This window comes from Ambystoma mexicanum, chromosome 1p (assembly GCF_040938575.1).
Source record: "Ambystoma mexicanum isolate Mex_15411 chromosome 1p, UKY_AmexF1_1, whole genome shotgun sequence".
Taxonomy (NCBI): domain Eukaryota; kingdom Metazoa; phylum Chordata; class Amphibia; order Caudata; family Ambystomatidae; genus Ambystoma; species Ambystoma mexicanum.
Genome location: NC_090921.1, coordinates 248,443,381 through 248,461,754, shown reverse-complemented (window position 1 = coordinate 248,461,754; position 18,374 = coordinate 248,443,381). Strand labels below are relative to the sequence as shown.

Sequence of the window (18,374 nt, the reverse complement as noted above, 5' to 3'; positions counted from 1 at the left end):
TTCCAGTTTCTGTCAATTTGTGGGATTTTAGTTCCTTGCTAAAACCCAATACTACAAATTTCAAAGGGAATTCTTATTCCCTGCTATTAGTCAAGCCTGGGAAGTGGAACATATGTCAATGGACAGTACATTCTCTGGCAAACGTTTCAGGATAGCTGGCGACTGACAGTGTAACAGTCCAGGATTTTCCGCTAAGTACTGCACATACCACTTTCAAGACATAGAAAGTAAAAAAAAGTATGTTCGTTGATGGTGCAGGTGTCTGAATGTACATCGTCTGTAGCCATGGAGAAACATGGTTTCATTAAATCCATCAAACATCTGCAGTCCAGGAGAATGCAAATAGACCTGATAGCCACTGACAGGCACGTTTCCATAGCCAAGGCCATGCAAGAGCAGTTTCCACAAATTTGGCATCAATATGATGTATGGCAGATTGCAAAATCAATCAATAAAAGGATTACAGCTGCAGGTAAAAAGAAGGATTCCGAAGGTATTTTAAAGTGGTGTCAATCTATCAGCAACCATCTTTGGTGGAGTTCCAAAACTTGTAATGGATCTTTAGAAATTCTACTGGAAAAATGGCATTCATTGATGCACCATTGTTCCAACGTATGGACAGAAAACCAACATTTCCACGAAGGGCACACGGACCTTTATCGAAGGAGCAGGAATGCAAGAAGAAGTGGTTGGTGCATACAAAGCACTTGAGAAGATTGTGTATGATAAAACGCTTTCAAGAGACCTGAAGGGACTCCCAGAATTCTTTCATACTGGAGATTTGAAGGTGTTCCATAATATGTGCCTAAAGTACATGCCCAAAAGGTTGCATTTTGGCATAGACAGTATGGAGCCCAGAACAAGACTAGCTGTACTTGCACATAACGAGAACGTTGGGAGGAAACAAGTGAAAACTGCAGGAACATTCGAGATGCTTTGTTACCTCATGGCCTTTACAAAACGTGGGAAACACTGGGTGGCCAGGCCAATATATCATGAAATGGATTTTGAATTTGTAAAAGATCTGACATTGACTGTGTTGGCCATGCATACTCATTGAATGGATCCTGATTTTGTTCCCAGGACACATAGAATGCCACCAAACATTGCAAACGAGCCTTGCCCTCCTAAATCTGAACTTGTGGAAAGGTTGACTTCCAGATTTAAATGATCCAATGACCAGGTGCACGTGGTCTTCCCTCCCACAGTGACCTAATTGCACAGACGCTGTATACACAGACACGTTATACATTTACTTTACCGAGGGCTAACGCCCCAAGAACTACTGTGTTAGACTTAATCCGAGTTATTGATTTATACCGTGCCCAGTATCTGTCACTATAGACACTATAGACACGGCCGAAGCGCGCTCAACGCTAGCCGGTCAGCGCACCTTCCCTGCACAGGAGGCACAACCGAGCCCACTTACAAGGCTCTCATTAGCAACCATTTCATTGACCAGGAGTATAATCCCAGCAACAACCTACTACCCTGCAAGTGGACCACTGCCCTCAAACCAGCAGAATCACCATTTGGTTTAACAACACTGTCCGGGCACCAGTATATCATAATGGGACCAGTTGTGAGGATCCTCCATGCTCAGCTATATGCCTCTTAGTGATCAAAAACCGAGGACTTGGGATAATTAGCACTGGCAGGGTCGCCCCTAAGGAGCCCTGATGAAGGCGGACGCAATTCATTGAAAATCTGCTGAAACGTGATAGCAACCGGGAACAGCGGAGTATAACGGTTCCCAGTTGTCCCAGGCTCTGTCCATTCAGTCTCTGCCACGTAGGCTATAAGATATCTTGTTTTCCATATGACCCTGAAACATGTATTGTTATACTTAGAAGGAATACCCAACACATACAAGGAATTATCTCCCAATTAGGACATCTTTTAGAAACTGGGGTGACTTTATAGCCCCTTTGTTTCCACTTTGATCTTTGGATTTACCACAAAGCTTTTTTGTGTTCACACAAGTGTGTATATTTACTGTGCTAACGAAATAACTTTAGAGATTGTATATTGAATATACAGTGCTTTTTGCTTTTTGTTTTTTTGATCATTTTATTGTATATGTCATAACTTTCACTCGTCATTTGAAGTCATTGTTAATTGTTACTCTTCTCATGTATGTCGCAATTCTTAAACATTGTATTTTAAATGTTTTTTTTTCTTTCTGCACTATATGTACTCATGCAACTAGCAAATAAACTATTGCTTTCTAATTTTTGCATACTTCTAACACAGTGAGCGTCGAGTATTTACAGACTCTTTGATTGGATCTCCTACTTAGGAGACCATACCATTGAAAAAAACTTGTGGACAGGCCCTAAATTTTGCATCTGTCCATATAAACAAATTACTTAGAGCATTTATCACCAGTAAGGGTACATTCATTTGTTTACACAGTATCTGAGTTTCACCAAATCAAAGAAATATATTGTCCAGTTTATTGTAGTATATGATTTCTTGCTGAGCCTCATTTTACAACTGATAGGGTCTACAGCCCTGGTACTACCGAAAGTAATATAAACGGAACAATTGGTTCTGACTGCCAAAGAACTCCTGTTATGTGTTCCAAATAAGGTTATTTGCTTCGGTCTGTGTACCTTCAAGCATAGTGTTGTGTTTTTATAAAAGTAGTTGTATATAATCAGTTATTACTTATTTGCACAGAGAATTAACTATGTCTACTCTTATTTAAATAAACCATTTATTTTGCCAATACATAGTGTTTCATTGTTTCTTTGCAATGTTTGTATTACAATATCACATTAACTAATTCCACATCCCCCTCTCCACCCTTAGACAAACGTGGCTGCTATGCCTACGCAACCTTGAACTTAAAGTGGTACAGCATTATACTAAGATTTGAGTACTTGACTACTTTGAATACATTGAATAAGCCTGTATTTTGGCTTTAGAAAATCTGCACTAACAGCCTCCCAGTAGTCGACCCAATAAGTTGTTACAACAAGGTATATGTTTTATATATGTATGAAGTGCAGGTGCGTGCTGTCGACAATAATTTGTAAGAAAGGGTACGCCCTTCAAACACATGAAGGTAACTTTCACACACAAATAACCCATAAAGGTATTCACTATTTGCTGGGTTAGCATGCGCTCCCAGGCTATTCTATTCAATGAGAAATGATTTTCCGCCAAGGACACTCCCTACTCGAATAGTGGAAACAAATTCTTAATTGCCTCAGGCCCCTTCCTGAGTTTGCACAGCCTTTCCAAGAAGAACCAAGCACTACAGCAATGTGGTGCACAGGGTTAGCCGATCAGTATTAACCCTCCCAGACTAAGGGCCCGATTCACAGACGTTTCACTATGGGACTGCGTCATTATACAGCACTTCTGTAAATCAGGCCCTTAGTCTTTACCACATGCGAAGCCACATCAATCGTTCTGGCTTGTCCAGAAAGTTCACATGTTTCAGTAAACCAAGGTTTAATTGTAAGAAATAAAAAATACTTTTAAAAAAACACCAAAGGTCTTAGCTGCTCAATAACGTTCGGACTCGACAGTGAATGTTGGTGCCTTTCGCGAGGCTAGAGGGTCATTATTGACATCACACATAGGGTCTGAACCCGCAAGGTTGATTTGTTAGACAGTATACACGATCCTGCTCCATATGGGATGCCAGGCCACAATTGGTTTGTTTCTCAGCTAAATGTAGATTAACACGTGGGTCAGCTGGACTCATATATCCATGAAGTGATTGTCATGTCTGTCATAAGTTACATTTTGAAAAGCACGATGATATGCTAAGCCTATTACTATCTCGCTGTGGAATGCACCCGGAATGCTCGTTGGATGTTGCATGGGTGTTGGGTGGAAGAAATACTCACACTGACCAACCCATTATGTCCTTTGTCCCATGAAAGAGTGCAGGAGGAGGGAGAGGGTGGGTTTCAATTTAATTTTCTTACAGAGATGATATATCCACAGAGGTACCTGCAATACATACCTTTCTCAATTGTTCATACGTTCCTTTTGTCAAACACATTTTACATAGCTGTTTGTAACTGTACTTTGCTTTCTGAACCGTTAGCCAACTCCAGCGTTTTGTTTCGTTTTTTAGCATTTTTTCACAAACTGGAATCCTAGCCATCTCTGTCTTCCATGTCTGAAAACAAGCAAGTATTGTTATTTGGCCTTGGGCAAAAGTTAGCAACTGCTCGAAGGCCACAAGGTGTCGAGTAGCCCCAAAAAATGATAATATTTACTATTATGCATGTGGACATACGGAAGTTAGTTTCAATTCCTGCCAGCTGTAATTCGGAGTGGTTACTTGGCAAGATCGAGCAAATTGAATATCCCGAAATTATGTGAGTTCAACCTAACATAATGTTCTTGCGATTTAAAAATGGCACATGTGCTCGATGCATAATAACTAATTCATCGATGTGCGATAAAACAAAAATAATGGACACAGTACAATGTGTTATGTTGATTTATATTTATACTGCGCATTTTGAGAAACTGAGTGTGTAACTTGCGGATTGTTTATCTGTCTAGTATTGACTGATATGTATCTATGGTTTAAAGAGGGCTGAATCGAGATTTCATTATTTTGCCTGTGTTGCTTACTGGCCTTGATATGGATTGATAACTTGACCAGAACCTGTATCTAGACTACTGATATCCAAAGCTCTTTGACGAGTGGAATACCCAGGTGTGCTGTCAGCGTTGCATCCTTGCGCAGCATAAAGTGGTGCTGCAGGGTGACGGGATGGACATTTGACGTGGGCGCGTGTTTCGCTTTTCGATCACTTAACATACCAGGTATGTTATAATGCCATCTGGCTGTGGTTCAACATGAAACATGACCATCTTTGTCCTTATGTTCTGCATCTGCTTCTACATCCCATTGGGAGCTATATACCCACTTCAGAGCGCTAACCTATCATGCGTGTTGCGGTCTGAAAGACTCACACATTTTGTCATGTGTGTGTTAATTATGTGTGGTTTGTGTTCATGAATAGGTTTCATCTGGGTCTGAATTGTACGTTAACTTGTCATATTCGATTACAGAACAACGACTAAAATATATTTTTATTCTGTTATCAACACAGATATATTGTACCATTCTGCATATGCCATAGTTTCCAGCTGCCTTCAGATGGATTCTTCAATCAACATTGGCGGATCACCATCAACAGCATTTATAGCATCACGATTATGTGGGACGACCGACAGGGACCAGTCTGCCCTTTGTCATTACCAGTAACAATGAGCAACCTGTTAGAGTTCACGATTTAAAATTGTGATGAAGCGAAAACGTTGCAGTTGAAAGTGCAGACCATGAGCATCATTCTAAAGTTTTGCAGATGTAACATATGGACACAAAACAATTGGTTTCATGGAATTAATCGATGGTTGCACGCAATCAGCATTTTTACGAGGACCACATAAAAAATATTAAAATCATGTGATGGTTACTAGCGCTTACTTCGATGGAAAAAAGGTATTGTTCTTTTCGTGGACTTAAAAATCTCTTGTGAGTGTTTTTTGATAATTAAAAGCACTTGTTAAATTGCAGACTAATGATGTTTTCTTGAAATATAAGCTTTTCCTATTAGATCGGGGACAAGAAAGAATAGTGAAGCGCTGTAGGTGGGTGTGTGTGTGTTTATCTTCCTGGTTTGCGTTAGGTAACGTTATAGCATGGGTGATGACTGGGCATGTTTAGCTACGCTGGCTATCAATGTCACGAAAATAGCTGGCGCTCATTGGATGGACTAGTGATGTCAGCTTCAGGGGCGGGTGATCTGTATTGTTGCCTTGAGCGCGCTTGAACTTAGAGCAATGCCTCAACGGATGAGATTAGCACAAGATGGCCACGCCTAAACCATGGTTTTCGCATGTGTAAAATTGCAGAAAACTAAGGTAAGATGCACAGGAATTTTTTTTAGGACCGATTACAGTATGCTTAAAAAAACTTGCCGGAACGATCGGAACAATAATATTTTTGAGCACACTTCCCCTTTAAACATTACAGAGTCATTAGCAAAATGTCTAAAAACGTGCATTTAAAAAGACACAAATACATTTAAATAGCGATGCCACTAACCAACCCCACTAAACAATCTCTCCCCTCTGCATACAACTCTCGCACTCTACAGGAACACAACCGCTCCTCCAAAGCACTACAAACTGCACGCAATTCACTACATCGCAACAACAAAACATAACGTTCAACATAAGTTCAACGAACGGTGTTAACCGAACCAACAACACATTACAGATCTCTTGCTCTTTTCCCTGCTCAAGCTTACTAACCCCTCCCACCATCTTACCTTCTAAGATCCGCAAGAGCGCCAGGGGACTACTACCGTGGTGATAGTGCACGGTATACATATCCATTAACATAACATTACGTAACATAGATCACAAAAACATATATTGTGTAGAATAAAGAAGAATAAACATGAGGATAGCATTTGGAATACTAAATAAGAAATATTAAGTTTGCTTATTGTGACATGCTACATTTTACAGAAAGCACTTGTAAATATTGTGTTATCTGTCACCATGGTGTGAGTGCAGTTCTCTTAGGTCTTGTATGTAAACTAAGGAACTCACCCTGCAAGTCTAACAGGATTTGTAAGAATTTGCGAGGCGTGCTCTGTCTATAGGTATACTTTTCCAACCTATACTTTGTGTAATGTATGTGTTTTGTTTAAGCTTGTGTTCTATATATGTCAGGTACCGTGCAAATGAGCTTTTTGTGGGAACTTGTTAATTTGTCAAACAAGCCTACGTGCTGTATGCTTGGTTTATCCCAGGTTGGAAACTGGGACCCACCTGTTTGGTTTGTGATCTCTCCTGGTGAACATGGAACACAATCAAAGCAGCACAGTGGAGCCCCAGTTCGGGCTGCTCTGCGGAATCCAGGGACACAGCTGTTGCTGCAGACTGAGCGAGGAACCTTGGAGGAGCAAACACATGAAGAGCTATAACAGGTGAGACAAGTTGAAATCAGAACAACAATCCAAAGAATATACTGATTCCTAAATAAGACAGTAGAGTGAGAGGAAACCACTTGACTGATTTGTGTAGAAGACAAACATCTTAATCTTTTTATTTTTTTATTTTATTGTGATTTACTTAAAACTTTACACAATATTTCCACACAAAATAGAAGAAGAAAGAAAAAGTAAAAGTTACACTTCCTTCAGTCAAGTGGAATGGGTGAAAGAGTATATTACAATATGAACAAATTTAAGAGCTCATGAGCAATTAATAGCATTTAAAAAAGGGACAAGTGCCAGAGTTAAAGTATTTAAAACAATTCTTTGGAAACAAAGCACATCACATAAGACACTACCATTCATAATTAACTTTAATTGTAATTATTTATTTATACAGCACTTAGAGACAGGTGGAGTGCTTCAAATTCTTACACTATATTCATCATTATAGAAATATATTGAGCAATATGAGGATGGCTTTAGTTTTATTCTCCCTATCCTGCATGCAGAGTCACAATAGAATCATGCAGATTAATGTTAGCCTAAGAAATCCCCCTTGGGTAAAGCCATAGTCATTATTTCATAATGCCTGCAGCATTATGCACCCTCCCCACTGCTGATCACTCCCTACCATGCGCATTTCTAAAGGGACAAAGGTCCCTGCTAATAGCCCCCTCCCGGCCTCCCATCAGTGCATAATGGCTCACATTAGCTCACAGAGCTCCTTGGCACCTTGTCCTGGCAGCAGGACACCTTACCCAAGGTTTAGAGTCTTCAGTGACTCCTTTGCCATCATGCCTGTCACTTCTTCGAACCACAGCATGACCAGTGTGCAACCCAAAGATGTAGTTTCCCACTATCAAGTGCAGAGCTTCAGTGCCCTCGGTTGTCTGTCAGTTGATATCATCACAGCCCTTGCCCCTTTGCAATAGTCTTACTGAACAATCCACATTCCAGTACCAAAGTGCCCGAATCTTCTGCATCGTCCTGCAGTGCAACCAGTGGTTGAAGTGTACTAAAAGAAGTAGTGGAACCATGTTCGCTGCTGGCATGCAGCCACTCCACACAAACCCCATCACCACGCCCCCTCCCAAGCACTTTCCAAACCCCAAAACACATGCACCTGCTTTTTAAGGGAACGTTCAGTGTACTGCACTGAAATGGCAAGTATCAACTTCTTCCTACACTTTTTTTATAATGAAACCATTCTGAAACGGTTTATTTTTCAAATAAAAGTATAGGAACAGTAAAACTTAATTTTAAAAAGTAGAGGAGCAGTGCTCCCAACTGCTCCCGCTCACTTCGACCAACGAGTGAAACAAGTAAAGTAACAGCCGAGTTGCCTTGAATGCATGGTAGGCACCAGGCTTCGTCTCTGCGGGGCTGAAGTCCCACCCACTTTGAGGCAGAAGGGATCACTCTCATGAAATATCCAGACCATGGGCCTCATTCCGAGTACGGCGCTAACCAATGGCGCTATTAACGCCTTGGTTGACGCCGTACCCGGACCGGCAGCGCCTTGGTGGATGGCGGAATCACCGCCCCATTCCAAGGTTGGCGGGGCGGTGATTCCCCATTCACCAAGGCTCTTCCCCATTCCCAAATGAGCCCCCATAGGGCTCAATGGGAATGGGGAAGATGCAAATAACGGTGACCGTTCATTACGGTCACCGTTATTGGCTTGCAGGCCCCTTTGCGCCCTCGACTTTAACACCTGCTCAAAGCAGGCGTTAAGGGCGAGGGCGCAGAGGGAACTCGGAGTATGGCGGTAAGGGAATACCGCCACCGGTCTCGTTACCGGTGGCCGCTATCCCTTACCGCCATACTCGGAATGAGGCCCCATGACTCCAACGGCAAGAGCCTGTCCATTTTCTCAACCCATGACCGCGGCGGCAGCAGCCAACAAACAGTGGCAGACAGGACAGCAGCCTTCTCAAGCAATAGATCCGCTACAGTGGTCATGAAACTGTGAGTCCCACCGGACCCTTCTCACCTAGTTCTACCAATCAGCGTGGCCATGGCAACAAAGCTGACTGCTGCAGCTTGGCCCTAATAGAGTCTTCGAAATGTTGGGTGTCAAGCTCCCTGAACACCTTCAAAGGCCTGTAAAGGCGTCTGGAGCTTCAGGCACAGTAGGGGCAGGGTTGGCAGCCTTGCCATGTCTTTGCTTTTGCCATGCAGTAAATAAAAAAAGACAGGCAGGGACAGTTATTTGTGCAAAGATTGAAATGGGAAATGTAGCCACTGAATGCCAAAATGTCACAAATTAACAATTATAGTGCCAGCTTTTCCAGAAAAAAAAACAATTATGCTGAATAACTAGTTAAATCGCCTGAGCACATGATGGGCCTCATTCCGAGTACGGCGCTAACCAATGGCGCTATTAACGCCTTGGTTGACGCCGTACCCGGACCGGCAGCGCCTTGGTGGTTGGCGGAATTACCGCCCCATTCCAAGGTTGGCGGGGCGGTAATTCCCCAATCCCCATTTACCCTTCCCCATTCCCATTCTTGCCCCATAGGGCATAATGGGAGTGGGGAAGGCGTCAATTACGCCACCGTAAATTACGGTGGCGTAATTAACATCAAGGTCCCTTAGCGCCATGGTATTTAACGCCTGCTAAAAGCAGGTGTTAAAAGCACCATGGCGCTAAGGGAACTCGGAGTATGGCGGTAAGGGATTACCGCCACCGCTCTCGTTAGCGGTGGCCGCTATCCCTTACCGCCATACTCGGAATGAGGCCCGATGTCTGTTCCATTATTTTCTTTTTTTAATTACATCATCAAGCTGCACGCAGGTTTCAATGGGCCTCATTCCGAGGCTGGCGGTAAGGGTTAACGGTCACCGTTAATGGCAACGGTGACCGTTAACACTTACCACCATATTCCGAGTTCCCTTTTGCGGGTTGGCATTTAACGCCTGCTTTTAGCAGGCGTTAAAAATCCAACCCGCAAAGGGACCGTGGAGTAAATTACGGCACCGTAATTTACGGTGCCGTAATTTACTCCTTCCCCATTCCCATTGAGCCCTATGGGGGCAGGAATGGGGATTGGGAACCGGTATGGTGAATGGGGAATTACCGGTCCCTCCAACCTTGGAATGGACCGGTAATTACTCCATTCACCATGCCGGATTTCCATGGAGTAAATAGCTCCATGGTTGCTTACCATGGTGCTATTTACTCCATGGATAGCGCCAGCCTCGGAATGAGGCCCAAGTTCTCTCCCCACATAAGTCTCGACCACAGCATCTACTTTGAGCTGTCTGTGGCGAAACTGTGGCTTTCCTTAAGAAAGGATGGCAATCTGATTGAAGTTAAAGTGTGACAGTCCAGAGTCCAATGCTTGAGCGTTTCCATACATCCACACCAATTACAGAAGCAACCGGAACATAGCTTGATGTTGTTTACCCCAGTGTTCGGTCTGTTCTTTAGTTTTCAGTTGATTTAACCTATGTTATACGGACCTTAGCACATGGGAAGCATTTGAGGTTTCTTGGAAACCTTGCATATTCCTGATAGGATGAATAAGACCCCAAGGCCTCCACGGTCAGTCATCAGTCATCCCTAAACACCTTTCTTTTCACGGCGCTGGATTTTTCCTCAATTCCCCCTCAGAGGATCCAATACGCTCCAACAATCGTTGCCATAGATTTCACTGAAAACAATTTCACCTAAGAAGAAGTGACTGAATATATTTGACCGAAAATGGCAGGTAATATGGTATATGTATAGTGCATAATAGGTGGGGGGTGTGGCAAGTGTATGTTAGGGTAGGGAAGGGGAAGGGGGGCTGGCAGGGGTTTCCCCCCTGCATTATTAAAAAAAAGTTTAAAAAGTAAAAAGTGAATTTCGTTTTTAGGTTAAATAAATTCGATTACTTCTCCATTAGGTGAAATATTTTCAGGAAAAAATCACGGACATCCTCCAACAATACACCCATAGAGCTTCTAAACGAATTAACAGATTTAACAGCAGATGCTGTCAGGATTTTGTGGAAATCCTCGAAGATGGTATTATGGGGTGGGGAAGGAAATGTGTGTAGCTGTCTCCACTGAAATCGGGCACTGAGTGAAATTGGATTTAGTTTGTGTCTCAAAATCGCTCTGGGAATGGCGCTAGAGAGCCCCAACACGTTTTTCCATACCATGGCCTGGATTGTATCCAAGGTCTTCCAAGATTAACCGATGCAATATTCAGGCCATATAATAGGATAGGCTCAATCTTTCCTTGATAATACTTTATGACAGGGAGACAGGAAAATGTGCATAGTTTCCTATAAATGATCTTCATGGGGACAACAGGGGTATATTTTTTTCTTTCAGCATGTTCGTCCACAGATTGATGGATGAAGCATTGGTTACGTGGTAGCCAAGATACCTTACAGAGGCCACCTGTTCAACCCTATCAATACCCATGGACCACCACATTGTTGTAGGTTTGCTATTGTTTGAAAACATCACCACCTTACATTTTTGTCCATTAACCTTTAGATTGTTTTTAAGGGTGTACTGAAAGAAAATGTCCAGCTTCTTTTGCAGGCCCTGCGGAGTCCTGTCAAAAATGATAATGTCGTCAGCAAAGGCCAACCAATGAAGCTGTATATGGCCCAATTTAACGGTAACTACTTGTTGAGTGGCCCACAGTTCTTCAATCTCTCTCAAGTAAGGATTAAATAGAGTCGTGCCAAAGTACTCCCCTGTCTAAGCCCTAAATTCATCAAAATGGCCCTCGATACCGACCATTCCTAGTAGTGCAATCAACTGCACCAGTTTCCTCAGCACCTTAAGGTCCAACAGTTTATCCCAGAGCAACTGCCGCTGCACACAATTGAAAGAGGAGAACAAGTCCAGCGAGTCCATGTAAATATGGTCTCCCTGGAAGCTCCTCACAGTGAGCAGGCGATGCTTCAGTATTGTTGCATTCAGAGAGGTTCCCATACATCTACGGAATCCTACCTGAAAGCGTGGCAAGATATCCTTCCCACCCAAGAAGGTGTTGAGAAATCTTAGAAGGAGAATCGAAAACACCTTGCTGGAAGAGTCAATTAAAGCAATTGGCCTATAATTCCCGGGATCACTGGGATCACCTTTTTTAAAGATAGGGTTAATAATCTACTCAGGCCAGGACGCAGGAAAAATGTGTGAGACATAAATGGCATCAAAGTGTGGTTTAAGAAAGGAAGCCCAGGCTATGGGGTCCTTTTTCAGTATAAATGGGGCAAGCCCGTCAGCGCCAGGGGCCTGTGAAGGTTTTGATTGGTCAATGGCCCATATAATGTCCTCCTTCTCCCACGAACACATATTCTCTGAATCTTTACTAGACATCCAGTTGAAAGAAAGCGTATGGGCCATCGCACTATTGAATTTCTTTTAATAGAAAGAGACCCAAGTATCTTCTTGGATACAAAAAAGGTTGCAGGCGCCCATCGCTAGAAAGAACATGGCATGATAACCTGTTCTGTGATTTATTCCCACTTTGAAAGTCTGCATTCATCACTTTTTGCTCACTGTACTTTTCACAAAAGAGGAATATCAATTTGCATATCAGTCTTTGTCTCACCCACAAGGGCAGTCAAGCACCGAAATGCCAGGCAAACCTCCTTTTAACAAGAGTACCAACAGCAACCCCAGACACTTGTTATAGCCTTGTTGGACCTCATCAGTGAAGTTGAGTTGTGCGCCTCTCTGTGCACAGTGAGCAAGGAGTCCACGTCTTCTTGGATAGAAAGCTCTAAATTATGTACTTTGTCTCCCGAATTCTTATTTATTTGTGACCATAATTCTTTAGAGTTGGCACTAATCAGAGACCTCAGCATATTTTGATTGTCTTTTATCGAAATCTGGAATTTTAGAGATTTAACCACATTTTTATGGCACTGGGATATCTGCTTCTTGAGCCTAAGAAATTAATCTAAGAGACATTCATATACACAAGAGACAGGCTGGCAATATAGGCTAAAGAACGCTACTCATCGTAGCGATCTCTTTGAGAGTGTGAAATCTACATGGTAGTGAAAGCCTTTGGTGAATAGCGCTCTTCAGAAGCAGTAAGATACAAAAATAGAACAACACAGATTTAGTCTATTTAACAGTATTCATACTGTAAAAGTAGCATCACGAAAGGTACTGGCCATAGAGGGGATTGTTTCTTAAACTCCAATTGACTTGCTCGAGACAAGGAGGAAGAAATATTTATTTGTTGGGTTTGGGCAAATATTGATAATAATCAAAATACTGATTGTCCACATTTACAGAATTGTAAACGTAGTTTGATTCATGTTTGGGAGCTAATTTGAGATTGACAAATTGGAATTCCAAAGCTAGAATATCTGCCCTGAAACATAAGTCAAAACAAGAGTGTATTGATTTTTCTTCTGAAAGAAGCCAAGCCGTATTGGCGGTTCCCTTATCGTGAAGCCACGACTCTACGTATGAGGGCCAAGCCCATGCTCCTATACATTCCCTCTCATGCACTGGCGAATTCGTTCTTACCTGCTGGTGCCCTCCATGCCACACGATGGCAGTCTCGTTGATTGTGAAGTCCTTTCCTTTAGGGGCGGTCAGGTCAAAGCCACCCACTTTAACATAGTGGACATTACCTGCTGCATCTAGCTGCCAATTCAGAATGTCAAAGACAGGAGGTGGATTACCATTCTGGTCGAAGTAGACCTCTTCCCCATCTTTGTTCAGGAAGCGTACTCTCTTCAGGTAATGGAAAAGCTGCCAGAGAATAAACACTGTCTCAGAAGAAAACCGTAGGTTATCTACTTTTTCTGAAGAAGCACAGATACCACCTACTATTTTTGTCTTTGGGTTTTATAAAGCGCGATCTGAGCTAGAAAGAAACTGGTCAATGTAAATGTAATTGATGGAAACATAGGAGGTAAGGTGAGGGGGTACAATATGTGGTAGTGGATTTTCGCGCCATGGGAGTGGGATGTGATGTAGGAATAAACGGAACCTCGGTGGCTATTTTCTGAAGGGAAACGTAGCCATGCATTGATCGTCTGTAGGGCTTACAGAATTACTTCAGGCACTTTTTGTAAACAAATTCATTAAACCTATGGTGCTACTTTACCTGCCATGGTTTCAGGTCTCTGAAGAGGGAGCATGTTGCCTGTGCGAACGGACCTTCCCCTGGCGTGCAATGGATGAGGTTGTGTAAGGCTTGAGCGATGGCATAGACAGAGTTGTACACATTGTAGGTGAATCTGAAGTTGTCCACATCAAGGATAGTTTCCTCCAGAGATCTTGTGCTTTCGTAGCCTGTGCAGATGGGTAACTCCTTGCCAACTTGGCTGCTTCTTGCCATTGTTCCATTGCCCTCAGATTGAATTTTCCACTGGCACCTGAATGCATGTTCCCAGAAGGCCATGGTGATAGGGTCTGATGGACTCCCAAATGGCTGCAGCCTGAACAGGTGATCTCTGAACTCTGTCATCTCTCCTCTGCGGATGGCCACCCCAATGGTGCCCCCTAAGGTCACAGCAAACTCTCTCCGAGAGAAAGAGCGAGAGCTGGACCAACTGTGGTTGGCCACCCATACCCTCCCAGAAATGCCTTGCCGGGATATCTCTTCCATCACTTGAATGAGGAGGGATTCGGTGCAGATGACAACAATGATCCTGGCTGAAGACTGCCTGATGGCCTGAACAATGCGCAGGATCTTTTCTTGCGAGTAGACCAGAGGGAGGACCTCAGCAAAGGCAATGCACCTCCCATGCTTGGCCAACTCGCTCTTGATGATTTGACTACCCTGCTGGCCATAGTCATTTTCCAGCTCCAGGACACCCACCCAAGTCCAGCCAAAGTGGAGTACCAGTCGGGCAATGCAGAAAGCCACTTCATTCCCGCTTGGGATGGTCCTGAAGAAGGATGGGAACTGTGCTTTATCACTCAGAGTGGGCACCACTGCTGAGTAACTGATCTGCAGAGAAAAGGGTTGACAATGACATGTCATTATTGGTAGCGTTTGCTGATAATGCATTGCAATATGGCTTTTGTCTGGAAACATGTATACTATCCTGTCGTTTTTTATTAGCAGCTGGCTCCCTCCTAGCTCAGAAGATGCAGGAAGTTCACATTGCAGCAGGGGCTGTTGGTAAAATAAATATTGAGTCCGCAAGGGAGCTACTGGCCAACAGAGTACCATTCACTGTGCGCATATACTTTCCCACACTTTCAATCCAGTCACATATCACAAGGTGAATGTCTGACAAAAATGCAACCTGTACAGTAGTGCACAGCAAGCATTCACTGTTATGTACCTCTATATTTCATTATACTTGAGAATAACTCCTGCTTTTCAAGCATAGACAGTCTTCTCTTTGAGAGGTGTTCCTGCATATTTTGTATCTTTAGATGCTTTGTAAAGTGTGAGCCAGCGGGGATTAGAGAGTTGTACAGAAGTTTAAATAGTAAACACTTATATCATGATTTATTGATTGAATTATGCACTTGTATAGAGCGCTATACTGCGTGGGGTCTCTAGGCGCTGGTGCCAATAACAAGCTAACATCCAATCGTTAAAGGTTTGTTCTGAAGGGGGACTGCGATTGAACGTCTAAAGAGTTTTAACAGCCTGCACAGAAAACATTCTGCCTCCCTCCCTTCAGAGCTGCCACGTTTCCCTGTCCATGCCTAACACCTAGAGCCGGTCCTGTTTTTCCCATTGCATGCTGGGACATGTAGGCCCATACTTACACTGGAAAACAACTGCAAGTCTGAGCAGGCAGTGGCAAAAAATAGGACTGGCTAGAGGTGTCATACATGGCACTGGAAAACGTGCAGCTATGCCTCTTAGAGTTCTACTTAAATCTAAGGCGTCTTAAGTAGGTATGCGCAACATCTGAGCCTTTGAAGCCTACGGTGTTAGTGGTTTTCTCCATGTAATCAGTGGCCATATTATAAAGGCACTTTAACACCACATACCGTGTGTTAAACTAGCCCGCATTTGGCTGATGATACCATTACGGTGTTTGTGTATACGCATGCATGTGATTCTACTTAAACGACTCAAACATGAGCCCCACTGACACATTTTTGTCTAGCTGTTTTTTAGCTTTACTGGTAAGGCCACATATAACACACTGCAGTAATCCTCTGGGAAACAACTCTGACTGAGGGTGTTAAAGGGTCAGGCAGCGGCCAGGGTAAACCCCAAACTGAACGCTGAGAACAACTCCCAAGGAGTTTGTGCATCTATACGTTCGAATAACAACTGGTTTATCAAGCCCAACCCACAAGTTCAATTTTACCAGCATTCATGTTTATTTTGCTGTCCTGCCTCCACTCCTGAATTGTGTCCAAGTATTTAATGAACAGGCTGTTTAGAGGAGATATCCATAAAGAAACGGTGTTATCTGCTTAATAAGAAGTCAAAATGGCAACATGTAGTCTTAAAAACGTAGGTCATACAGACATGACAGGAGAGGGTGGTGGTTCTTGCTGTACCCCACCTATCAAGGATAGTTCTGATGAAAACACCCCCACCGTTACCACCCGGGCCTATGATTATGAAAGTTGTGGTACAAGGAAACAACTGTGTACCACATTATTTGATTGTGGGGAGCCAATTGACGAGCATGTTTATGGTTCAGTGTGTTAAAATAAATGCACGGTGTTCTTGGAATATTAGTGCTGTTATTGAGCCTAAACGGCGAGCACAGAATTTGTGCTCATCACTAACCACTGGCTAATTATAATTGTCTCTTAGCGGGCAAGACATTGTGTATGTATAGAATTGAGGAGGCAAATTACTTTTTATGCCTGTCTAGTAGTTTGCAAATTGAAATAAAGGTTGCCCCTGATAAAAGGCTTGTCCCAACCTTCAACCAGGGTTAATGTGGTTACATGGGCGAATTGCCAGAGGATTACCGCAGCGTGTTGTACTGTGGTGTTAGTCAGAAACCTGTGCAGTTCCCTCTGGGACCACTGCAAAAGATTTAAGACTACAGGTGGTTGGCACTAAACCCAATTGGTAGCAGTCTGTACCACCCAGATTTACCTGGTAGCTGTGGCTGAGCAGTCAGACTTCTCTCAAGAAGAGTTAGGCAGTATACAGAGTATTCACAATAGGTCAATAGAACACAGTAGAACAAGCAAACACTGACCAGAGCTTGGTGTAAAAGAGACATAATTATTTATTTAAAAACACATCTAGTTAAACACACTGGCACTAATATCAAGCAGTTCAAAAACACGGTCTCTAAAAGATATACACTCCCTGCAACGATTATTAGACAAGTCTTAAGTAAAGCAACACTTATTTTCAGACCGCGGTGAGCGCTCAACGAAGATGGCACTCTAATCAATCGGTTTAAGAGGGAGAGAAAGGCAGAGCAAAGATAGAAACAGATCCCAACACTTTCGGACGAACACAGTAGGAGAGAAAGGCAGGTTAAAACCGTAAAGTCAAAATTAACAAGGCCGGACCCACTTTAAGTGGCTCCGGTCGAAATGTGTCAAAGGTCACACGGTTGAAAGTGCCCAAAAGTCTCGCACAAGGTTCAGAAAGAGTTGGACCAACAGAAAGGGACCAGTTAGATGGCCAAGTCGGCCAGCCCAGTCCAGAAGGTTAAGGGATTATTGTTACCTTGTAGCAATCTTTAGAAAGGGAGGCCTGGCAGACACGGTACCTTAAAATGGTGAGAACGCTCCAGCGGGGGCAGTTGTTCCTGGCAGCGGGTGCAAGTCGGTGCTTCGTCGGGGGAAGAGAGGATCTCGTCGGGGAGGAAAACAGGAGTCCGTTGCACTGCCAGGGAAGAAACCAACCGTGGAGTTCTCAATTAAAAGGAGTGGTCCTTTTATTCGCGGTCCAGTGGTAAGTGGCTATCCGGTTGCCGGGGTGCTTTGCACGGGCAATTCGACCACAAGACGTCCTGGGATGCGAGAAAAGAAGGTAAACTGGTTGTGCCCACCAGTCAAGGGAAGAAGACTCTCCAGAAGGGAGATCTCCTCTGTCGTTGGGAAGTGATGAGTCGATTCAGCAGGGCTCCACCGGTGGTGTCGTCGTAGCAGGTCGGCTCAGCTTCTCCCTCGTCGGATTTTCAGGTCCTGTGGCGACTTCTGAAGTTCCAGTCCCAAAAGCCCTGCTTTTATGCAAGAACCCCCCATTCATTCAGCCTAGCTGTCAATCAAACATGCTAAGTGGTGAGCCGGCCGGATCACCACTTGGGCCAATCACACAAGAATGCGACTTGAGTTGCCAAGGCAACTCAGTCCAGGGTGCCTAAACCCCCTCCCACACCCTCTGTGGTACCCAGACAGAGTGACACCACTTTGGAGCACTTCTGTGTAGAAGCCCGCCAAAAGTGGAACAAAGGGCTCGACCTTTGGTTTGGAGTTACAGAGGCGAACACAAACGCCATTTTAAAACCGAGTTTT

At 43.5% G+C, this 18,374-nt stretch overlaps 1 protein-coding gene across 1 annotated transcript in view; it reads right to left on the bottom strand.

Annotated features, from left to right (window-relative positions):
* The window catches only part of LOC138473218 (extracellular calcium-sensing receptor-like), a 112,135-nt gene that overhangs the window by 26,558 nt on the left and 67,203 nt on the right, over positions 1 to 18,374 (bottom strand). Inside the window, exons 2-4 of the mRNA XM_069611823.1 lie at positions 14,068 to 14,916; positions 13,482 to 13,709; positions 6,823 to 6,946 (exon numbers count right to left, since the gene is read on the bottom strand). Of these exons, the coding sequence (XP_069467924.1) occupies positions 6,823 to 6,946; positions 13,482 to 13,709; positions 14,068 to 14,916 (1,201 nt within the window). The remainder of the gene's footprint in view (positions 1 to 6,822; positions 6,947 to 13,481; positions 13,710 to 14,067; positions 14,917 to 18,374) is intronic.